Genomic DNA, 23,667 nt, shown 5'->3' with positions numbered 1-23,667 from the left:
GAAATGAGAAACTAAATACAAATGAGAAATATTACATTTTCTCAGAATACAGATCTACTTAGATCATGGGTTGGCCAACTATGGCCACATGTGGCTAGCTGCTTGTTTTTGTTTTTGTTTTTTTTAATAGTTTTATGGAATGCAGTCATGCTTATTTATTTGCATACTGTCTATGGCTGTTTTCACTCTACAAAGGCAGAACGGAGTAATTGTGAGGGAGACCGTACTGTCTGCAAAGCCTAAAATGGATGTGAAGGAGTCTGGGTTTTTACAGAAAAGATTTTCAGATCCCTGCTCTAGATTATGTTGTTTCTTTTGGTTGGATACTGTGGATGTTGGTCTTTCTGATGTGATCTCTTGAGGACAGGATTTCCTAAAGCTGCCCTAATTTCTCAGTAAGACACTGTGAAAAATAATTGTATGTATTTATTTTTGGATTAAATAAAACTTTTTGATGTACTAGAAGGGAAAACCAATTCTACTTCCAGAACTAGCAAGTGCCTTCTTGGTCTTATGTAATATGAGTTTTATACTTTGACTATGAATATCAAGAATATGTCAATGTCCTTGTCTTCTAGTGGTAAAATCTAAGCAGTTCTTTTTTAATTTTTTAAGTTTACTTATTTACTTAGAGAGAGAGAGAGCACAAGTAGGGTAGGGGCAGAGAGAGAGAGGGAGGGAGAATTTCAAGCAGGCTCCACACAGTCAGTGAAGAGCCCAAGGTGCTCTTCAAGCCCAAGGAGCTTGAACCCAATAAACCGTGAGATTATGACCTGAGCTGAGATCAAGAGTCAGATGCTTAACTGACTGAGCCACCCAGGTGCCCCCAACTCTAATCAGTTTTATTAATGCATTTAATAAAAGGAATATAATACGTTTTGCTTCATTCTGTGCTAGAGTGTTAGAGATCCCTGGGTTGTAGTCTATGGGATTCAGAAACTGAGATAATATAAGTTTCAAGTTTTCCCAGTCCTGCATCCTTTGCCAGATGCTTAATGTTCTTGGTAGTTTCTGCAAAACAGTGAAACAACATAAACAGAGTGATAGCAATACCTGCCATAGCTACCTTAGATTTGTCAGAACTTTTAAACTGACATAATCTTGAGAACCGGCCCAGGGCACATTAAGTATTTAATAAGAACTCATTGATTTAGGTGTACTTGATTTTATCTAAAGCTCTAGGGAAGCTAATGTATGGGCTAAAACCTTTCATTTCCTAACTTTTGGCTAACGTTAAAATGGGGAGTGTCGCTATTCACTGTCGTATCCTCAGTGCCTGGAAAAAGTGCCGTGCCCAGTAGGGGATGAACACAATGAAAGATGGCATGAAAGACAGGATGAATGAATGAATAAACAGAGGATGTATGAGGCAAAGAAAGCTCCTAATAACAACCTTACAAACATAATATTTGAGCTGAAGACATTTGATATTAATATGAAAAGCTTTAGAACTAGAAATATTAAATATTTTGGAGTTAAAGTCAGACTTCTTACTCAAGAGGGTCAGGTAGCTAAATAGCAAAAGTATTTTGTGACTGGATTCCATAAAAAATGATAGCAGAATCCCATTACAAAACAGTATAAAAGCATGTGTCATTGTACAAAAATATGCTTTTTTAATTCTCTGTATGTAAGTTCATACTGTTCTTTCTTCCTTGCTGAAGTCTTGGAAGGGGAAATACTGTTAGTCTAGGACAACTGTGACCAGAAAGGCAGCCAAAATGACTTCCTACATAAATCAAAGTTTTAGATTTTCTGAGATTCCTTCCCATTAACAGAGGAATCAGGATATATTTCACTTAATTCATGTTCTAATAGTGAATTGAGATCAGGAGAGGTATTATTTCTATTTGTGCCAAATTTCCTTGGTCTACATTTTTTTCTAATATCAGAATGTTTATAGATGGCCAAATGTTTACAATCACCTGATAATATAAGCCAGCCTCTTTTAGTGAAGTTATGTTCTTTGAATCTGGACTGGAGAGCACCGACTCAACTTTATCATCATGTAGTGTGTCATTGAGCCTTACAGAGTCAGCCAGTCCCCTCGTTGCCTACCATTGGATTTCTTCACTGCAAGTATCAGAGATAGAAGTGATGCTTAGACATCTAAAGAGATTCTAATGTGAGGCCACCATAGAACCTTGCACATGGAAAAGACCCAAGCATAGGAAGAGACAAATCATTGTAAGGTTTTTATGACGGGGATTCTCTAAAATTTGAAGTATAAAGAAAGGCCCAAGAATAGACTTAGAAATTGCTTGTCTTTCTTTGGGTTCTACTATTCTGCAGACAAGATGGACTTAAAATATTTAGAGATTCATACAAATTTTGGAGTCCTTGCCAGTGGTTTCTATTCCCATGATATATGGTCTAGGATGCCATTTTAAATATAACACAGACAATGAAACTTAGAGGTAATCTTTCTTTGTCCTTTTGGAAAATAATAAAGGATATAAGATGCTCTCAGTATCAGGATCATTGTCATATGAGAAGCACTAGCTAGACTATGGATGTGAATGAGCAATTAGATAACAAATAATTCCTCAGAAAATGTGCAAAATAGCTGCCTAACAAGTTGAAATTACTGGAATGGTTTACTGAATTGGGGATGTGGACATAGGAAATGAAGATATGAGAAATAGGCTTCAGTGACTTGATCAAATTCCCACCATTTCTAGGCTTACCAATTCAGATTTTAATGTACCATACAGTATATGAAATAAAGAGGGAAGGAGACAAAGCATTCATAAAATAATTTTTTTTCTTTACTAAAGATCTCCTATATGCTAGTCATTGTACTGAGCCCTGAGTATGAGGATACTTTAAGGAGTCTTTAGGAGATCACAGGACAAAACTAGTATGCAAGTTCATAGATTATAGTACATTTATAGTTGAAGAGAATGCTGGGGAAGGCCTAGAGGAGAGAGAGCTCCTAATTTCCATTATTCAGTTGAACTTGGATTGAGCTCTAACATCTAATCATCTCAAAGAAGTAATTTTCTGAGCAAATATACAGAGTAACTAAAAATTGAGGTACTGTTTAACCTATTTAAGAGAACTCACCTTCTTTGAAGACTTTCTTATGTTAATTATTTTGTATCACCTGGCCTTGTTTCTTAAACTGGATTCTAAGATCTAGGAGGGAAGAGCCCTTCTGTTGTGGTAGATACATAGGAAGAACACCGTAAGTATCTGTAAGCTACATTTAAACAGATGATGTTACTAACCAAAAAGGAATTTTAAAATCAATTCTGTAAAATAAGTAAAACAGAATTCTTACAGACACATTGTTAGCAATTAGGGGATAGTGTTGCATATATTTGAAATATATTAATATATCTTTTAAAAATTACTTCACCTCTGTTCTTTTAATTTAGACTGATTTTTTTCCCCCAGTTGAGTCAAGTCTTACAGAATTCCATAGAATGCATCTCCATTACATGCTAATAAGCATCATTGAGGAATATTATACTTTGATAAAGGGGTGTAAATTACCCAGGTAACTCTTCTTGTGCTTTCCATGTTATTCTAGTGACTTCAAAAGCTTCTGCATCTCAAATATTCTGCTTTCAGCAGAATCAGATTTATTAAGTAGTGTGCATTTCTTTTTTAATTTTTATTTATTTTTATTTATTTTTTAATTTTTTTTAACGTTTTATTTATTTTTGAGACAGAGCGAGACAGAGCATGAACGGGGGAGGGGCAGAGAGAGGGGGAGACACAGAATGGAAGCAGGCTCCAGGCTCTGAGCCATCAGCCCAGAGCCCGACGCGGGGCTCGAACTCACGGACCGCGAGATCGTGACCTGAGCTGAAGTCGGATGCTCAACCGACTGAGCCACCCAGGCGTCCCAGTGGTGTGCATTTCTAAATGTGCTCTCATTCCTGCCTTGGGACCACCTAGTTTGGGGAGCATTGAGAGCAGGAAAGAAAAATCTGGATGATATTTAAAGCTACAAAGCTGTGTTCTCTGTTCCAGAGATGCTATCAATATTGAGTTGAGGTTCTTGGTGGGGAAATTGAAGGATTGGAACAAGGCACCAATTTAGGAAAAGTCAGCATCATTTAAGTACCTGGAAAGCAAACTTTTAATGTTTATTTTTACAGAAGTAGGTTTAAAATGCCACCCTCAGAGTACATTAACTTTAGGAATCATTTAGAAAGGATATAGAATATCATGGAGATTATTGAGAGCACCGATTTTATGCTCACAGTTTGCTAGACCCTACATAGCTAGTTGTTTATAGTTCTGATATCTTAAAAAGAACCTAAATTTTTTTTAACTCACCACATTACCATACCATACCATACCATACCATACCATACCATACCATACCATACCATACCATAACATAAATAAGGGGTGTCTGGGTGGCTCAGTCGGGTTAAGCATCTGACTCTTGATTTCAGCTCAGATCACGATCCCAGGGTTGTGGGATCGAGCTCCGTGTCGGACTCTGTGCTGCCTGGGGAGCCTGTTTCAGATTCTCTCTTACTCTTGTTGTCGCTCTCACTCTCTCTTGCTCTCTCTCAAAATAAAACCAATAACACAACACCAACAACAACACCCCCAAAAATCAAAATAAAAATAACTCACCACAACAAAAAGGGAGAGCTCATGCTATTTATTTTTAGTATACTAGAAACCAGTATGTAAAAACCACAAGGAAAGTGGGAAATCTAATTTCTATTATTATAAACCACTGGCGTCTGGTTTGCCAGTCATATAAGAACATTACAAGGTTGATTAAAATTCACCTGGCTCTAAGCCACTCCAATGTTGGTCTCAGTTAAATTTCTCATATTTCTCTAAGGCATATCTTTCTACTTAAAAGCACCTTTCGAATATATTCTTACATGTTTTGTTATTGCTATTTATTCCCAAAGAGAATATGCTAGATTAGATGTTTTGTTCTTGTAACTCACTATAACAATGTGCATTTTCTTTAATTTTTAAATACCTATCCTTTTAAAAAAAATTGAGATATTCCCTGTCATCACATCTTCCAAGGGCCAAATACAGTGTGGGGCATTTTATGTGTATTATTAGCAAATCCTCACAACTTCCTGTAAGGTATGTGCCAACGTTGTCTTCCTTTTAAAGATGAGAAAATTATAGCTCAGAAAGTTTGTCTGGAAGACCCAGAATTTTTATCTATAATCATCTTACCATTTTCTACCACTGCCTTCATCTGAAAGAAGCTCCTGGCTTCCACTCCCTTTCTCCTTTTCTTGCCTAGGAAATAGGACTTCATTTATTCTAATCCCCTTGATTTACTTTATAACTAGTGGTTCCTACAACAAATTATTAGCTAAATGAGTGAGAGCATAGCTTTAATTTTGTTAACAAGAGTGTGGGCTGCTTGAACTGAATTTGTTAAGGTGCAAATCTAGGTGTTCATTCCTCTAACATAGAAAGCATGTCTGCTCTGCCCTGAGCATTTTAAAATATTAATGAAACGTTGGCACCTAATGGTTCAACAATTTTATCTACATAGTTTGTATTGCCACCATGTGTAATGGCAGAGTTTATTGTTACAAAATACAGAGGGTAAAATATTATAGTGCAGAAGGGGAAATATGGGTGACCAGCATCTGTTTTCACAGATGAACATACTGAATTATGTTCTAAGAAGAGTAACTTTGAGTTCACCATCACTTATGCTCTCAGGAAATTCAGTCAGCTTCTGAGAAGCATTTACAGCTTTTATCACTATTTCAAATTTTTCATTAGATATTCCCTGTTAGAAAAAAGTAACACTTGGAATATTCCATCTAGAGAGTATCAGAGGGCTGGGCCTTTCTAAGCACTCTCTTCTCAACTCCAGAGTTTTGTGATGCACATGGCAGGCACTTGGTAATTATTTACTGAATAAATTAATTCTACTTAAATATTTTACACCTTCATTTGTATCCATAAAAGAAGCCATAGCCTTCCCTCAGATCTCTTCACTTCGAATGGGAGTCTCAGGGCTCTCTAGCTAGGTCTGCATTTGAATTCTGGTTCTGCCTCTACTTGAAAGACTTTTTTGGCAGGTGGTAAGTTTCTTAATCTGCATACAGATGATACATTTTAATTGTCACAGACCATTCTGAGCTTCTGACATGTATATCTAACTGCCTGAGGGGCATCTCCTCAGGTGTTTCAAAGTCAGTGTTTCCCAAAACTAAACTCATCTTTTTCTCCAAATACTTAATGCTCTTCCCAAGTTTTGTATTGCAGAGACTGATGCTACCCCCTACAACTTGTCTAGTTACTCATCAAAACCCTTGGCATCCTCTCACCTTTGCTCAGTCAATCTAATCATCAAGCTTTGTCTTTTCTTCCTTAATGTGGATTATTATATTTTCTTCCTTAATATGCATTTAACTCATCCATCTCTTTCCATCCCTACCAACCCTATTCCATGCCAAGCCATTCTCATCTTTGCCCAGAGTGCTCATCTACCTAGTTAACCTACTTATATCTTTTGGGTCTTTCCATGATTTTAAATGTGTGTGTGTGTGTGTATATATATATATATGTGTGTGTGTGTGTGTGTGTGTGTCTACACACACAATATGATGTGATATGTTGTAATATGTTATACATAGGTATATCTTTGTGTGTGTAGACACACACACACACGCACACACACACACACACACATTCCCCTAATGTGTGTATGTGTACATTCCTACTCTTCTTCACCTTCTAGCCAGAGGGACTTTTCTTAGTACAAATGATGAGGCCTGCCTGGTCAGTTGCTCTTGTAGCATACTCAAGGTCAAGTCCAAATTCCTTAGCAAGGAATTCCATGCACAGTCTAGCATGATCTGACCCTTGATTTTAGAGCATTGGAGTTGATGACTTTGATGATCAACTAAAGTACAGGTATTCTACAATATTCATTGAAAAAAATGTCTTGGGTCTTGAAATACAATGAGTGTTGTTGGTATAGTTAAGATTTTAAACTCTTTTTCTCAAAAGGAAGGTCATCTTGTTGTTGCATGGAAATGGACCAATTAGGGGAAGAAACCAGTAGAACGAACCAATCAAAGGTTTCAAGTATAAGACACAAACTTTAGATACCTGTTGTATTTCAGCAAATTAATGATTTCATTTTGCTTAATATGTTGAGAAAAAACTTATATTTCCATTAGCAACTAGTAAATATTTATAGATTAGTTTTTTTATTGCTTATTTTGATTCATCCTAAGAATGATAATGATGATTTCTGGTAGTGATCCCACAACCAGAGATGGGCTGGGTGTTTTGGGGCTTCTTAAAAGCTACTCTTAGCTACTGGGGAACTTCTCCTAAATACCAATAGTTCCTCGAAAACAGTGCAATTCATTTTAGTCTTTGAAGAAGCTCTTAGGTGAAGTCCCTAAGTGGTTTTTGAAAGCAGGTGTTTTCCATTGCCCACGTGGACAATGAAACAGATAAGTAAACTGACTCCAAAATCCATTTGTTGATATAAAAACAAATATGGATTTTTAAAATGTAGTACATACTGAAAATATGCATAGGGGCACCTGGGTGGCTCAGTCAGTTAAGTGTCTGACTTCAGCTCAGGTCATGATCTCATGGTTCTTGAGTTTAAGCCTCACCCTGGGCCCTGTGCCGACAGCTCAGAGCCTAGAGCCTGTTTCACATTCTTTCTCTCTCTCTGCCCCTCCCTTGCTCACATTCTCTCTTTCTCAAAAATAAACACTAAAAATGAAAAATAGAAGAGAAAAAATATGCAAAATATTCCAAAATGGAAGGTACAGAAAAAAAAATGGTGGCTGATAATTGGACACAACGTAGAATCTTTTGTGACTTGAGTTTAAAAAATACTTTTACTGTTGTGAAATAAAATCCTGAATCAATCAAAAGTCTGCAGAATTCAGCCACAGACTTTTTTTGTACATAAGAACTTTATGAAAAATAATGGAAGGATAAGAATGATGATACAAAATACTATTTTATGATTCTCTTCTCTAAGAATTCCAATAATGCCCTCAACTCAGTGAAGAAGGTACGCTAGGTAGCATAGCTTCATAGACAAAGAAACTGAATTTGTAACAGTTTTGATTGCCTTACTCCCCTCACATCTGTCATTTCTATACTTGAGAACAGAAATGAGCCCAGAATATATTCTTAGACCAACACCAAGTTATGGGAGTTACAGAATACCAGGTTTTAAGCTCAGCAAAATGTTGACAGTGACCAGCTCTGACTCTGCTTTCCTCTCAGCATGCCTCTGCCTGCTTTCCCAGGTGGGTGCTCACGTTGTTACCACCACCCCCTCCCTCCGGAAACAAACATTTTGGCTGCCCTTTGCCCCTGGTTACTGTGAAGTTAAGTCTAAACTCTGGAATGTCCTGGAGTGATGGGAAGGTCTTTGTTATCAGTGGTGGCTCCTCAGACCACACAGGATAGTTCATGCTAATGAGATGACTCAGGATGTGGGCTGGTCCCACTTGAAAGACCAACCAGGAGGTTAGAGGATTTGGGCATTAACCAAGTGATATCAGCCCAATCTGGAGAGAAAAGGAGGCAGGAGTTGGAGATGATTCAGGCATTCATGCTGCATCATGGAGCTATAATGAAAACTCTGGGCACTGAGGTTTTCAAGAGCTTGGCAATACCTTGTGTGTTGTTACACATCAGTATGCCGGGAGGGATAGTGCCATCCTGAAGACTTTCAAAGCTTCATATTTGGGATTCACCCAGGCTCTGCTCTATGTATCTCTCTCTTTGCCTCCTTCTGCTTTCTTTCCTTTTGCTCCAATAAAATTAATTCTAAGTTAGAGCCCTTTCTTTACAGAAGCCCTTTACTTCTGTGAGTCATTCTGGAAAATTATCAAACCCAAGGGGGTAGTGGGAACTCCAAATCTATAGCCAAATGGTCAGAAGAGAGGGTGGTCTAGAGTCTCCCAAATGTGTGACTGGAGTGTGAAGTAGGGGCAGTTTTGTGGACACTTGTGCCCTTAACTTGTGACATTTGGGCTAACTCTAAGCACTCACCCTAATTTCTTTGTTTGCTCTCCCCAGTCTTCTCAGCAGCCAAATCCTACCTAGCTCTTGGCCCATAACTGGACCTATCCCTGCTGGAATTTCCGAATGCTAATGGCCTCCAGGGGTATCTGTCTATCTTCTGCTGCTATACTCCCCTGATCACAAGGGGATTTCTGGAATCTTCCTGCACAGTTGCCAGGCTCCAGAGAAACTGACCTAAGTGTTCTAGATCCATCCTCCCCCTCCCCTGGCATATTTTGTTACCAGCAGAACTAAAGGTTTGACAAGATCTTCATATGGTTAGGTCATTTACAAAAAGACACTGATATTAGTCATCAATAATCATAATTATATTTTCAACTGGCATACTTTTTTCAGCATATATATCAGTTCCCACTGAATCATTCAATAAATTATGACATATTTGATAAATGTATGTTACACATTTATTTCAGGACAGGGTGTCCTGGTCTTTTTAAAATTCATATCCTCTTTTAATAAACATAAAAATCTCCCCAAACTGTGGAAATTTATTATAAAGACCCCCTAAGGTGGTAGGCCTCTAGTATATTTTTTTTCTTTGCTAGTGTATTTCTAAGAAAATGTTTTCCCAGCTTTATATTTTGTATTCTGTACTTTGTGTTTTAAAAACAGCTCATTTTGTATATTCTAAATGAAAATCTATGTCATATTGAATATACTTTTTGTACATGATCTGTTCACCCCAAGATTCTGACAATAAATCACTCAACTCCTCCCTCCCCATCAGTTAAAATGATTGCCCCATTAGCTCAGCAGAAAAGAAAGTGATAAAAGAACTTTCCTATGGCTTGGTTTATTGTCTCAACAAGAGAATTGTTGGGTGCTTGTGGGCTATAATTTTTTGTGGACTCTCTATCTGTTGGGTGTATTTTAGACAACGTCAAGTTTAAGATTTAACTGTTCAGCACACCATTGTTCAAAAAAAGGACAAATTCTATTTTCCATTACTTAAACTTACAGCTTTTTTTTTTTTTTAAGGGTGAACTGAAAATGTCAGGTCCTATAACACAATATTTGCTTTTAAAGTACCCAGTGTTCTAAAGGCAGCCTGTGCATAACTTGTGTGGTGCCTTTAAGGATGCAAGCGCCTGGCACAGTTTTGACCATTCATATTAAGATCATTGGCTACTTTTCATCAAGTTCCCACGTACGTATCTAAAACTTACTCTCAACTTTAGCTTCGGATAGGACCACTGAGACCACTATTCAACTGATGCCCAGTTCTTATGTCCAAAACTGTGATGGAGCTGATCTTGAGTAGTAACTGGACTTTGGTATTTTTTTCAAGGTTCACCAGGTGATTCTAAAATCTGTAATTAATCTCATAGAATCTCATGCATTGTGAGTTCGAGCTCCACATTGGGGTCTAGGCTGAGGGTGTGGAGCCTGCTTGGGATTCTCTCTCTCTCCCTCTCTCTCTGCCCCTGTCCTGTTTACTGTCTCTCTCTTTCAAAATAAATAAGTAAACTAAAAACTACTTTAGACGCGCCATTTCATTAATCTTTTTGGTTAAAAATAGAGTTTAAAAATCTATATTAAAAGTTAAATAGAATAAATAACAGTGGTATTTTTCTCAGTAGCCTATCATGTAGCAATTTCAATATTAATAAGTCCTAGGAAAAATAAATTGGTTGTATACATTAGTTTTTAGAATGTCTGGTAAATTCTTGCCCATATTAAGGAACTCATCTTCATTTGTAAAATCAATTTCCTCAAATTTATATTTCCACTTACTCTTAAAAATGGACAGTCTTTGTTCTTGAATCACATGGATGGCATGATTGCCAGTTAGCTTCATTTTCTTTTGCTGTTTTCACAGATTAATCAATTCAGGGCTTATTTTCATACTGGGATAATAATCATTCCTGCCTCTGAACACAAAATGGGTTTTGTGTTCTGCAATCGTCTTGAAGTGAGGCACTCAAATACCCTAGAATATAGCACAAAATTCTTTTTGCTTTCATTCATTTCAAGACAGTGTATTAATATTATCCACCTTGCTTCCACACAGCTGTCATCTTAAATGCCACTAAAGAATGGATGCATAATTAGCTCTTCAGTTCATACATTAAATACATTTTAATAAACAGTTCTTTTCTCTGAGAAGAGAATCTTGCCGTCCATTCTTAGCTGTCAGTCTCAGAGAGAATTTAGAGAATGTTTCCTATGGGAAACATTGTTTAGCCAAGCTAATCTATGCACTATATTTAAAATGCACCCTTACTGAATTATGAACTATTCAGACTTAACCAAAACAATTATAATGACTCTGATGAGTTAGGAAATATTTTTAAAATGAAGAAACTGATTTGGATTCCTGTAAGTCAAATATTTGTGACCCAAAGTAAATTCAAGTTATCAGAAACCTAATATTTAAATATTAATTTAATAATAATTAAAGATCAATGAAATGTTTAATACACATGAAAACATTAAATATTAAATATAATAAATAATATATGTTGTATTTTAGTACTCACGTTGAAAAGATTTAATATTTAAAATTTTATATTTATAGTGTTACCAGAAAAGAGTTTAATCATTAATATTAAATTGTATGCAAATATCTTAAATAATCTAACTGTGATGAAGTCCAAAAGGATGCATGTTTTTCTCTGAAGTCAACATATTTGCCACTTCAACATGAATTATGGGCCTGAAAGACACAAATATAATTTTAATCTGGTGATACACACAATTTATGAAGATTCACAGTGAAGCATCACACTGAATGATTGGATTTTTACTTCCAGTGGTTTATTTCAAATCATTTCTAAAGGAATCCTAAATGAGAGATTCCATCTGTGAGTCTTTTGATTGCAGGATCCAATTATCCTGAAGAACATTCCTTCCTCCTTTCCCAAAGCTGTTTACCACACAGGTCTTTCCACCAACCTGAGCAGGAGAGGCAACTGATTCTGAGCCTCCTCACTTACAGTCCAAATCTGCAGTGTTGCCAGGAAAGTGAGAAGCGGGGCTATTTATTTTATAAAAAATACAGACTTCCCATTGAGATTTAATATCTGTACCAATGATACAATCAAACTGTAACAGAGAGAAATTACTAATTCAGAAAGGAATTGAACAAATCAGTGGAGATGCAAGGTTTCAGTGTTACTGATTTAAGTCTGTGCACAACTCATTAAAGGTCAGCTATAAATGGATATGAGTTAATATGTAAGGTATGGAAAATTAATGAAAAAACATCAACCAATCTGTATTTGAGATGAATAGGTCCTCAAATAACTGTTCCACATGCATATTTAAATTTTATCATCTGCCCATTTGGATATGACAGGATAAGCAACCTATCAGCAAGAAACTTGTACTTGAAGCTCCCTTTGTGTAATAAGCTAACACTAAAATCTGGATGTATATAATGCATGTTAATTTATTAATTAGACTTTAAGATTATGATGCTGAGCGCTTACTATTTCTCAGCTTTTGACTTGGCCCTTTTACTATTGTCTATAGAAGATATGAGCGTATGCGAATTCTCAAAATTTAAATCTCATTACTATATGAAATAGTAATAATATGGATAGACTGCAAGTATTTTATTTATTTCCTGGTTATACAAAAGCAGGATCATTTTCAACTGATCATAGTAGTGGTTAATTCTGATACTGCATGTGAAAGTATATTAAATTATGCATTTTGTCAAGGTATAATTGTAATGATTCAGAACTGAAAACAAACTATGTAATGATAGGAAAATCTTAAAAGAATTTTTATTAAGTATCCTATTTTGTGTTCTCTTTTTAAATGTGTATCATGATGGATTAAAAAACTGGCAAAATATATAACAAAAAGTAAAGAATGAATATAGTAGTGTAATTCAGGATGGTTTGAAAATTTCTGTCTTTTTCAAAACTAACTTTCTATAGTGGAAGTGTATTACTTTTAGAATAAGAAAAAAAAATAACTTATTTGTTAGGTTAATCAGACCTACGTATCTGCTTAGATTTCTGAACACCTGTGGCAAAAAAAAAAAAAACCCACAAAATCTAGAAAAATAAAATCAATTTCACATGTGCATCATTTAAAACAGAATTGCTTTTGTTCAGAGTCTCTGATCCCCCTTCTGTGGCCTAATGTATACCAGAGATAGGTTGTAGTGAGCTGAGAGGGTTATGGGGTTGTGGAATGGACCTTGGACAGCTTGAATCCTGGCTTGTGAGCAGCTCCTCCTTCAGTTCCACTGCACTGCACACATATCATTTTCTATGAGATCTACACCAGGAAAGAAGGTTGCAACATATTAGCTAGATTTCTTTGTTTCAGCCCCTGGGATATCACTTCTGACCTCAATAAAATAACTAAACTCTCTCTTGAACAATTATCCTTCTGACATGAAAATCAAGAAGCACTTCCTAAATTAGAATGCATAGAGTGTTGACATACCAACATTTTCAAGCAAAGAATAAAAACACCTTGAATGTGAAGTTTATTCTTGAATTGATGCTTGCTCAATAATGTCACAATATGGCAACAGATCCTAGTGGTCAAAGAAAAAATCATGGCCCCAAACATCAGTCTGTTTTTAGGCACATGTATATACGTAATCTTCAAATGCTAAGAATATGGTCAATTTAGCTGACATTTTAGTTAATAAAATAGGTTAGGTTACTATGTAAAAATTCCTACTTAATAACTTTCTTACTCTGTCCAGTCAAATCCTTTTCTGCCTTTTCTTCATTACTTCATTAAAAAATAATTTATCAACTGTTTTTATGTGCTGAGAATTGGTTATTGGTAAATTGTAATTTGACCCAGGATGAAATCTAGTGCTTTTGGGTAGGTGTAGCTTTTAAAATAAAAGGGGTTGTCTTGAGACTTTGCTGCAGAAGAATCAAATAACCAAGAAAGAATCATGTAAGACCTATAGGTTACAGAGGTGAGCCCCACTCTCCTGACCATGGCCCCCTTCGGGTCCCTTATAGGATCTGAGAAGCAATAGTTTGTGTTCACACCTTTTCTCTACTACCTTACATGGTGGTAACATTTTAAAATGTAAATAACTGAGAAAGAGAAAACCCATCTCCTATTACCCAACTACATCGTCAGATTCATCCCTGCCATTGATTTTACTACATGTAATTCCATAAAATAAAGCTCATAGGTGTGATTTTCTTCAAATTGTTGTGCTAAGTATAAAAAGCAATGACTGTATTTTGCAATGAAGATTCCATTTTTTAAAAAAGTGATTTATAAATAATAATGTAAGTGTGAAGAGATTGTTCACTACAGTATCTCCAGAATTGAGAACAATGGCTTACACGTGTTAGCCACTAAATAAATATTTGTTACATAAATAATGTTCTCTGACGTTCTCTTGTATCATATGGTTTATAATCTGGTGCATTTTTTTTAAGTTTATTTATTTATTTAAAGAGAGAGAGCTCACACAAGCAGGGAGGGGCAGAGGGAGAGAGAGAATCCCAAGAGACTCTGTGCTGTCAGCACAGAGCCCAATGTGGGGCTTGATCCCATGAACTGTGAGATCATGACCTGAAATGAGATCAAGAGTCAGATGCTTGACCGAACAAGGCACCCAGGCACCCCAATATGGCACGAGTTTTTATATGTACCCATCTGTTTCTCAACAGTAAACAGTAGGAACTGAGGAAGGAAAATGTCTATTGTGTACAACATCATGTTCCTATAGCCTGGTGATACCTATATGCACAAAGTTGAATGAATTAAAGAAAGGCCCATGCTGTATCTTATTCATCTATCATCCTTAGTAACTAATTATACAAGGCATATGGCTTGATTCCTATTTGATTAAGAATATGCTTGGAACAATGCAGACTGACTTATTGCTCTGTTGAACTAAGCGAATGCTGTACCAACTGAGCCAGACCTGTGCAAACTTGTCTATCACTTATTTTTTCTGTGAAATAATTTCTGAAAATATGTTTAAGTTATTTTGGAGAATATGCCTGTCTCTCACAGCAGGGAGATTAGGTTCATTTGGTGCTGGAGAAGCTGGAATCTGAGAGAGAGTGAGCCTAGTGCTCATTTTAGACTAATTATTTTCCTGTAAAATACTGTAGACAACCTTAGATTAGTGGGAGAGCAGCTGGAAGGATTTAGAGAAATCTCACTGAGCTCAATTCCCTTCCTTTAAAACAAAGTCAGGTTTAAAGTAGCAGATCCTGTTCTTTCTCACTAGGTCGACTGAACTCTGCCCCCCACTTCCCAACAACAAAATCAGACACACCTGAATTCACATTCTTGCTCTGTCATTTGCTAATTGTTTAACTCAGGCAAGTTACTTACTGCTCTGAGCCTTAGTCCCTTATTTATTTGTCAAATGCAGATGGCAACAGGAGTGTGTACCCTGTATGTGTCTAATGGGGATTAGATTATACAGATATACATATAATGTTGAATGGGGATTATTTCTGTTATCTCTAATCCTCATTATAAATTGCTCAGTACAGACACATAATAGGTAGGTACTTCATGTATGGTAGCAGCAATTAATAGGGTTCCAACCACCGATGAGAATATAAAAACCGAAGTCGAGCCTCACGGCTGTACTCTCATATCGGCTTAACCTCTGTTGTTCCGTTTCCTCATTATAAAATGGAGCTCAAAACACTTAATAGTTCAACTTATTATGAAAAAATAAATGATAAAATCTATGTATGTAATCAGCTTATGAATGGCAATCATTGTGGGGGTGCTTTATTTTTCTACTATTTCTGAGCTTGGCCTCATGATTGCCTTAGAGAATTGAGTCTATTTGGTAACTCTAGTTCCAAGGAGGGTGCACTTCCTCCTTTCCTCCTGAGCTCTGGACCTTCCCTTCCGCAACTTTATGGAGCACCGCACCTTCATAATGTGGAGCCCCAACACAGAGGCAACATTCATGATCTCTTTTACTGCTCCCCATAAAGAGAAATGGAGAGGCCTTGGTATTATTTCAATAAAAATTGGGGGCTGAAAAAATTACATGAGTGTTTTCAAGGTGGTTAACTGGTAATACTGCATATAGATTTTAAAGGATGAAAAACTGCGTTTCAAAAGTGATATACTACATTGATATGTCACAGATACTCAATAAATCTTACTGAATTGAATTACAATTAACTTTAAGTATTTTAATTAAATGGTGTATTTTTTGAAATTAATTATTTTTATAGACTGACATGCTGTTTGATTAATTCTCATGCCAAGCATTATGTGGCACTTTTAAGAACTATGCCTATGCACGCTATAAAAAAATAACTTGAAAGCCACATTTTCTGCCCTTAAAAGTTGTAAAATATTTTAACTGTATATTGCCCTGATGATCTTTGTGACAGCAGGAAAGACACAGCATTGTTGTCAAATCAATGAGTCAGACAATGGGCACAGTGGAACATGTAAGACACTATTCAAAATGCTCACTGTTGCTGTTGAAAACGATCTATGATTGTGATTAATTGCTTTTGAAATTTTGATCAAAATTGATCTGTCCAGTTTTCTGGGACTGGCTGTTGGACGTCAGATCTCACCCTGGAATTACATAAATCAATTTAGTCTGGACTTCTGTAAAAACTGGGGGTAGAAAGATAGAAGTAATTTCTGAGTTGTCAGTGACTGATGGATGTTCTGATTTCACAGTTTTAGTAAAGAAAACGTCTTACCGTAGCTGTCATAGGCATCCTCACTTACTCCATGACCGTAGTCATAGTATTCAGGCACACTGCAACAGATTTAGACAGCAATCAATGCTACTGTAATAAGGGGAATCAACCCAGAAACTCATATGGAATTTGAAAGCAAAATGTGTGCTAAAGTAATATCCCAAGAACCTCTAGCATAAAACACAATCCTAAAAAAAACTCTGTAAGACATACAGGTTACTAACAAGGAGCGCTATGATTTTCTCATGCCACCTCAGAACTTTTTTATCTCTAACCTCCAATTTTATAAATCAAATTTTCCTTAAAACACAAGTATCATACTTCAAAATTTGTCAAGAGGAAAGTTATAAAGGTCTATTTCCAAGAAAAAGTGCTATGCTATACAAGATGACAATCTGGTCAACTGTATGTGGCTTTTAATGCTGTCACCTTAAGCATCAATTTCATCTTTACTTCCAAACACTGAAATTATATTTATACTCCCCTCTAGCCCTTCAACAGCATGTTCATGAACTTCTCAAATATATAAGCTGTTTATTTTTACTTAATATTTTGCTACATGTTTCTGTGTTTCAATAACTGACAAGAAGGTGTCCTTCCTTCATTTCTTACTCAAGTTACTAACAGGCTTCCCCCACTACAGTTGTCATCACTTTGTCCTGCAGTGGTACTTCCCCCTTTAAGGTACCATTCTCACTAGCATCCAAGCATTTCATATATCTCTCATTCCCAAAAAAGTCCTCCCTCACCCCCACATCTTCTTCTAGTGACTTGCCCTTTCTCTGTCCCTTTACAGAAAAATTTCTTGAAAAGAGGCAACTGTTCACTCTCTTCACTGCTTTCCACATGCTTTTGAAGATATTCCAATCAGGCTGTTGTCTCCACTGAAACAGCTCTTGTCAATATCCTGACATTTTCAAATCCAGTGGTCAAGACATGGTCCTCATTTTACATCAGCACCATTTAAAACAGTTGGCCATTTACTGTTCCTTTAGCCATTTTAGTTACTTCTGAGATGTCCTCAGAATAAATTACTATATTAATATATTCACATTTATATTTATATTTATAATTTAAGATATATGATATTTCCCCTCAAATAAGCTCCTTCATTTTACATCCTCTGCTTGAATCTTCATTTATAATTTTAAATATTATATAAGATAAATTTATAAATAATGTCAAGATTACTAATTCCTTTTAAGTACAGTAAAATCTTGGACTGCAAGTAACTTGTTCTGCGAGTGTTCCACCAGACAAGCAAACATTTCTAATAAATTTTAACTTGATAAATGAGCGATGTCTTGCAATATGAGTATTATGTGTTGCCAATGTCACATGATCACAACTGAGGCAGTCGTTCTTCTCTTGCTGTGGGATTATGGGTGATTGTCTCCTCTATTCAGATGCTCAGTCTCAGGCCATGGTGTTTGGCAGAAATCAGTGATTTTTCAGAACACTGGAAGGTGCCCAGAAATGACACTAGTGGATTTTTTTGTCACTTCAAAGCACCTATGGGCAGCCCTTTGCTTTTCCATATAAGAGTAAGCTTAGAAATGCTTTGCTTCATTCTAGGTCAGGCTGCCTGCAAATATAGACCCTTTCCTCTGCTGCCTTATTACCAGCTACGTTAAATACAGGATATGACAAAAGTTTATTAATACTATACTATAGTCAACATCCGTGTGAGCAGATACAATGGCCCTCATGCAGAAAAAGATCCATTGAGCCAATAGATAGCAGTGATTCTGTTAGTGATAGTGAAAGTTGTCCTACAATAATGTTCTTCTCTCTCATCTCCCTCACACCAGCCATGAAGGTTTTCCAAAGTAAGTACAGGTTAATTTATTTTGCCCTATATTTTTTATTTTCTTTATTATTTTGTATTATGTTACAGTATTATCAATTTTATATGAATATTTTTGGGTTTTGGAATGAATCATCTGAGTTTCCATTATTTCATATGGGGAAATTTGCTTTGAATACAAGTGCTTTGGATTACAAGCATATTATCGGAACTAATTATGCTCACAAACCAAGGTTTTACTCTACCTTGGAATATTCAGATCCTCATTTATGTTTACCTAGGGAGCAACACCTCCATACATAAAATAATCCTCTTCCCCAAGTGTTCAATAAAAAGCAGAGATTTTAACTTTGGAGTTCCAGTCTCCTCTAAGAATTTTATTAAATCTATGGGCCACTGGTCCAGTGATGAAGTGTGGCAAGAAAATGGCTTAAGATCAAATACCAAATTATATAACGGCTGAGGGTGGGCCACAGATACCAAAGGGTTAGGTTGAAAGGAGAGATAGGCCTAAAATGTTGTGGTTGTCATTATCCCTCAAGGCAATCTCGTAGATCTCATTACATTAAATACTTTAGATTTCATTAATAAGGAAAGAGAAGCAAAAAAGAAAATACAAGTCTATGTATTAGAGGTGAAAATGAGAGAGAGAAATTAGGGAGGCATCTGAGAATTCACTTACTCAGTTTTAGTACACAGTAGTTGGGAAAAAGAGATTACTGAGTGCAGCCTGCATTGCCCAGAATATCTATACACAAATTATCTAGAAAAAATGTATGGTAGTATGTGTTTCTTCCCACCCTTGAGACTAAGGTCTAGAAAAAATGTATGGTAGTATGTGTTTCTTCCCACCCTTGGTCTAAGGCCATTGGCTAGTGGCTGGATGTTTCTCTCTTCTTTCACATACTTAGCTTAAAAGGGGTGATACAGCCTCATTGAGAACCCTCATGCATGTGTTGCAAATTTCTGAGAGATGTTACATTGATTCCCTGGATGATCAAGAGATGGAAGTCATGAGAATATGATTTAACAGGCAGCATTCCCATTTATATGGATGAAGAGAAAATGAGGGCATCGACAGCAGCTTCTCTTTCCCTTTGTCACAATCAATCATGTTTCCTTGAAAAAACCTATGTTTCACAAAGTGCTGTATGAAGACCACTACCTCCAAACTCTGTCTAGTGGCATTATTATGTTTCTCATTGGATTTCAATTTGAATTTTGTAATGTTTACTTATTTATTATTTTGAGAGAGAGAGAGTTAGTGGTGGAGGGACAGAGAGAGAGGGAGAGAGAGAATCCTAAGCAGGCTCCATGCTCAGCACAGAACCTGACATGGGGCCCCATCTCACAACTATGATCATGACCTGAGCTGAAATCAAGAGTCAGATGCTTAACTGACTGAGCCACCCAGGCACCCCCTCAGTTTCAATTTTAATTGATGAAGGTAAGGGATGGCAAAAAGAGAGAGACCATGACAAAGAAACTACAGTTATTGTCTGTCCTAAATGATACATCCACAACAAGAGGGAGTTTTAACTTTTAGCTACTCTAAAAACAGGAAAGTGGAACATATCAGATATTTGTAAAATAATGGATAATGCAAAATAACAGATAATAAGCATAGTGGTCTCTGTCAGAGTCCATACCTTTGCTTGTCTAAACATTACTTCTCATTTCTTCCCTCAGAAAACATTTGCATGGACAAATGGCTGCACTGCGAATAAATACATCCCTCACCTATCCTTACAACTAGATGTGTCCTTGTGACTAAGTCAGGAAGCACAGGGTGTACACATAAGTCAGAATGGCAACCCTGAGGTTATTTCCAATTCAATGACAAGCTCATCTTGGACTTGTGCAGTCATCTCCTTAGTTGGTAGAAGGCACTCAAAGTAATGATCTGGCAGTTACCATGCAAATAAAGACAGTGCTTTAGGAAGTCATGGGTGGCAACATGAGAGGAACTTCTGTCTCTAAATGATCATGTTGGAGCAGACTTAGTCTAAACCACTGCCTACCTTAGGGATTGTTGTGGGGGAAAAATGGTTTTTATATTGTTTGAGCCACTGAACTTTGAATCTCTCTGTCACAACAATTGGTCAAAGAAATGAGTATGTAGAAGTGTAGAACTGCCATTAAAATCCCCAAATACTGGGCATTAGCTTAGTGGGAGAGTGGAGAGTGCAAGGAGAAAAATTATAGTACGGTAGAAAGCTAATAGGCCTTGTTATGCCATTGCCTGTGAACTTGGAACAGTAGGCTGCATATAGGTCTGCATATATTTTGACACTACAGGAAAAAGCTGAACAAAGCCCAAATGTTCTTAATCCTGCTGTTTTTAGAAAGGTTTACAAAAGTCATGAGCTTAAATAAGAATGGGCCATTTTTCCAGAAGAAACAGAAGTGAAGAACTTTGCTAAGAGAAGTTATTTCTGCCTGATTTATGTGTGAGTTCTATAATTTAAAATGAAAGAGTGTTCAGAAACTTGTGGTTTGGCAGGATTAGAGAAGTCAGCTGTTTCTGTATGACAGAAAGAAGAGATGAGGGTTGCTCAAAAATGCCCTCACCCCTTCCCATTAGACTTCACTGCCACGTATGATCCCTAGAACATTCCTCAGGTTCCTGAACATGTACAAGCATGCTGGCTGTAAAAATTATGAAGTCCCCAACGAGGGCACACTATACTTGGCTCAATACAGATGCGGCTATGGATTAAGACCATTTATCCATTAGGATAAAGAAGAACCTTCTAGTAAATCTGGTATAATCTCCAGAAAAAACAAACAAAAAAACAAAAACAAAAACAAAAACAAACAAACACGAAAAAACCCACAAGGTTGCCAGATGCACTACCCAAAAAACTTACGTCAGCATGGCTGCTTAGGTGTCTTTTAATGTCTACTTGGCGGATTTTATAATTGTTACTGCCTATGGAGCCTTCAGTGTTTCCCAATGAAAGTTTCTATTGTGGTGATTCTGTTCCTTTTCCACCACTTTATATTGGGTATTATGTATGGGGAAGAAAGTTGAGAGTGGCAAAGATAATCTGCTCATCATTTTATAGGTTGTCAGACCTCAAAGAACCATATCAAAACCTAATGTTTTGTATATTTTCCATAGTTTCTGGATTTTGAGCTGGCTGCAGTAATTGGAATTGAACTTGGATTTTCTCTCTTGGGTAGTAGGTAGGTATCTTTGTTTTAATGAGAAGAAGTGTATTCACTTGTATGTGCATAGCTAGAGGGTTGGACAGAGAAGACTTCTAGTTATCCCTTCCAAGTCCATTTGTCTTTTGCGTAAGGAAGACTATCTCAGAATTATATTTCCTAGCATAGATGTAGAGTGATGTGTAAAAATGTTTTAATGATCTGCATAAAAGTAAATTCCTTTGTCCTCTACTTCGTTTCAACTTTATGTAACTGATTGGAAATGTGAATGACTTGGAACTATTTTGGAAAACTGTGTTAATGATGGTGGAGTGAACCAAATCTTTTTGTCTCCCCAAATTTGTATGTTGAAATCTTAACCCCCCCATGTGATAGTGTTAGGATGTGGAACTTTTGGGAAGTAATTAGATCATGAGAGTGGAGCCCTTCTGAGTGAGATTATGCCCTTGAAAAGGGGATCCCAGAGAGCTCTCATGCTCTTTCTTTCTTTACCATGTGAGGATACAACAAGAAGACAGAAGTCTACAACCTAGAATAGAGTTCTCACTCAAACCCAACCATGCTGGCACCTTGATTTGGGACTTACAGCCTCCAGGACTTTAGGAAATAAATTTCTTTTTATAAGCCACCCCATGTATGGTATTGTGTCATAGCAGCCAAACTAAGACCGATGACATTCCAGTAGCCTAGATTCCTGAATGGCGCCATGAAGCAGAGCGCACCTACTTGTGCATGTCTATTATATGTGAGGGAGATAAACTTTTTTTCTTGTTTAGGCCACTGAATTGTGGATCTCCTTACTAAGGAAGCTATGCCCCATATCCAAAATAATATGGTGACAATTAAAGCAGTCCCTTGAAGATAAACAGGCATCCAGTAAACGTTTGTTGAATGAATAAATGACTGAATAAAAGAATTCAAAGAAGACATGACTGTGTTTGAACATGAATAATCTTAGTATATCTTGCTATAAATATCTTTGTAAAACTTTGTGTATGCTTCAGAAGGGATATCTAGTTATAGTGACAGTAATGGGAGCAGTGAAAAAAATTTATTTTCTGATATGAATGAAATTCAGATTGACAGCTTAAAAATATTGTAACTGACCAATGCATCTGTGATTTTTATACTGTTATATAATTTTGAATTTTAAAATCATACATGATTTAGCTAGAGAAAGTAGACTGTAGTGTTGGCTCTATACTTTTCATTATTTCAGAAACTATCATTTCATTACATTTGTTTCGTTTACATGTTCTTAATAATGTTGAAATGTGAATAAAGTGAACAAACAAAATCAGTTTAAACACAACCTGGTTAATTAATTTTCAGTTCACTGTTATTCCACCTTATATTTTAGAAAATGTAGCTCTCAAGGTATCTAAACACATTGAGACAATTGTGGAAGTGTTCATTAAAATGACAATTATTGGTGGTTTGGAACTTAATTACCGTGGTGGTTATAGCATATATAACTTTCCTAGGAATGGGGACATATATAGAATCAAGATATAACATGTTAGCTAAAATGACTTATTAAACAATATGTAATTATTTGTAAAATTGTGCACAACATTTTGGCCTTTTGATATCAAGACTGTAGACACTAAAAAATACTTGGAGGAAAAAAAAAACCCAATATATAAGGAAGTGAAGTAAAAGAGGTAGGAAAGAGATCAGATTAATTTATTAATGATCAATTGTAAAACGAGAAAGAAAATCAGGTATGGAAAATTCCAGTTCTTTTTTGGTGGACAGAGGAGCATTTTACCCTAAATAGACTATGTTAGCAGTTTACTAAGACAGTTAATCAAGTGGCAGTGAGCACAATTGACAACATTAGGATGAAATGCGGTTTCTAGAAAACCAAATAATATCATCACCACAATCAAACTATTTTTCCAAGCAAGTTCTTAGTGCACCCACCTGTGACATAATAACACATTTCTATGGTGCTTCACAATCTAGCAGTTGGTGTCCGTGTTTGTGTAGTGGGAGAAACCACACTGATGGTGGATC

General features: G+C 36.4%; 1 protein-coding gene and 1 long non-coding RNA gene across 15 annotated transcripts in view; one reads left to right on the top strand and one right to left on the bottom strand.

Moving 5' to 3' along the window:
* KHDRBS2 (KH RNA binding domain containing, signal transduction associated 2) overlaps positions 1–23,667 on the bottom strand; it is a 624,340-nt gene that overhangs the window by 47,807 nt on the left and 552,866 nt on the right. For 9 of the 13 annotated variants that reach the window (XR_008298546.1, XR_008298547.1, XR_008298545.1 and 6 more), the window contains exon 8: positions 16,671–16,729. The exons of the other annotated variants lie outside the window; for them this stretch is intronic. Coding sequence is in view for 2 of the 9 variants with exons in the window: in XM_053222622.1 (XP_053078597.1) it covers positions 16,671–16,729 (59 nt within the window). In the remaining 7 variants the exon portion in view is untranslated. The remainder of the gene's footprint in view (positions 1–16,670; positions 16,730–23,667) is intronic. 13 annotated transcript variants of the gene reach the window in all.
* The window catches only part of LOC128315609 (uncharacterized), a 131,722-nt gene that overhangs the window by 100,596 nt on the left and 7,459 nt on the right, over positions 1–23,667 (top strand). Inside the window, exon 2 of one of the 2 annotated variants that reach the window (XR_008298550.1) lies at positions 21,602–21,666. The exons of the other annotated variant lie outside the window; for it this stretch is intronic. This is a non-coding gene — a long non-coding RNA (uncharacterized LOC128315609). The remainder of the gene's footprint in view (positions 1–21,601; positions 21,667–23,667) is intronic. 2 annotated transcript variants of the gene reach the window in all.

Source organism: Acinonyx jubatus, chromosome B2 (assembly GCF_027475565.1).
Source record: "Acinonyx jubatus isolate Ajub_Pintada_27869175 chromosome B2, VMU_Ajub_asm_v1.0, whole genome shotgun sequence".
Classification (NCBI taxonomy): domain Eukaryota; kingdom Metazoa; phylum Chordata; class Mammalia; order Carnivora; family Felidae; genus Acinonyx; species Acinonyx jubatus.
The sequence above is the reverse complement of the archived record's forward strand: the minus strand, read 5'-3'. Positions and strand labels throughout refer to the sequence as shown.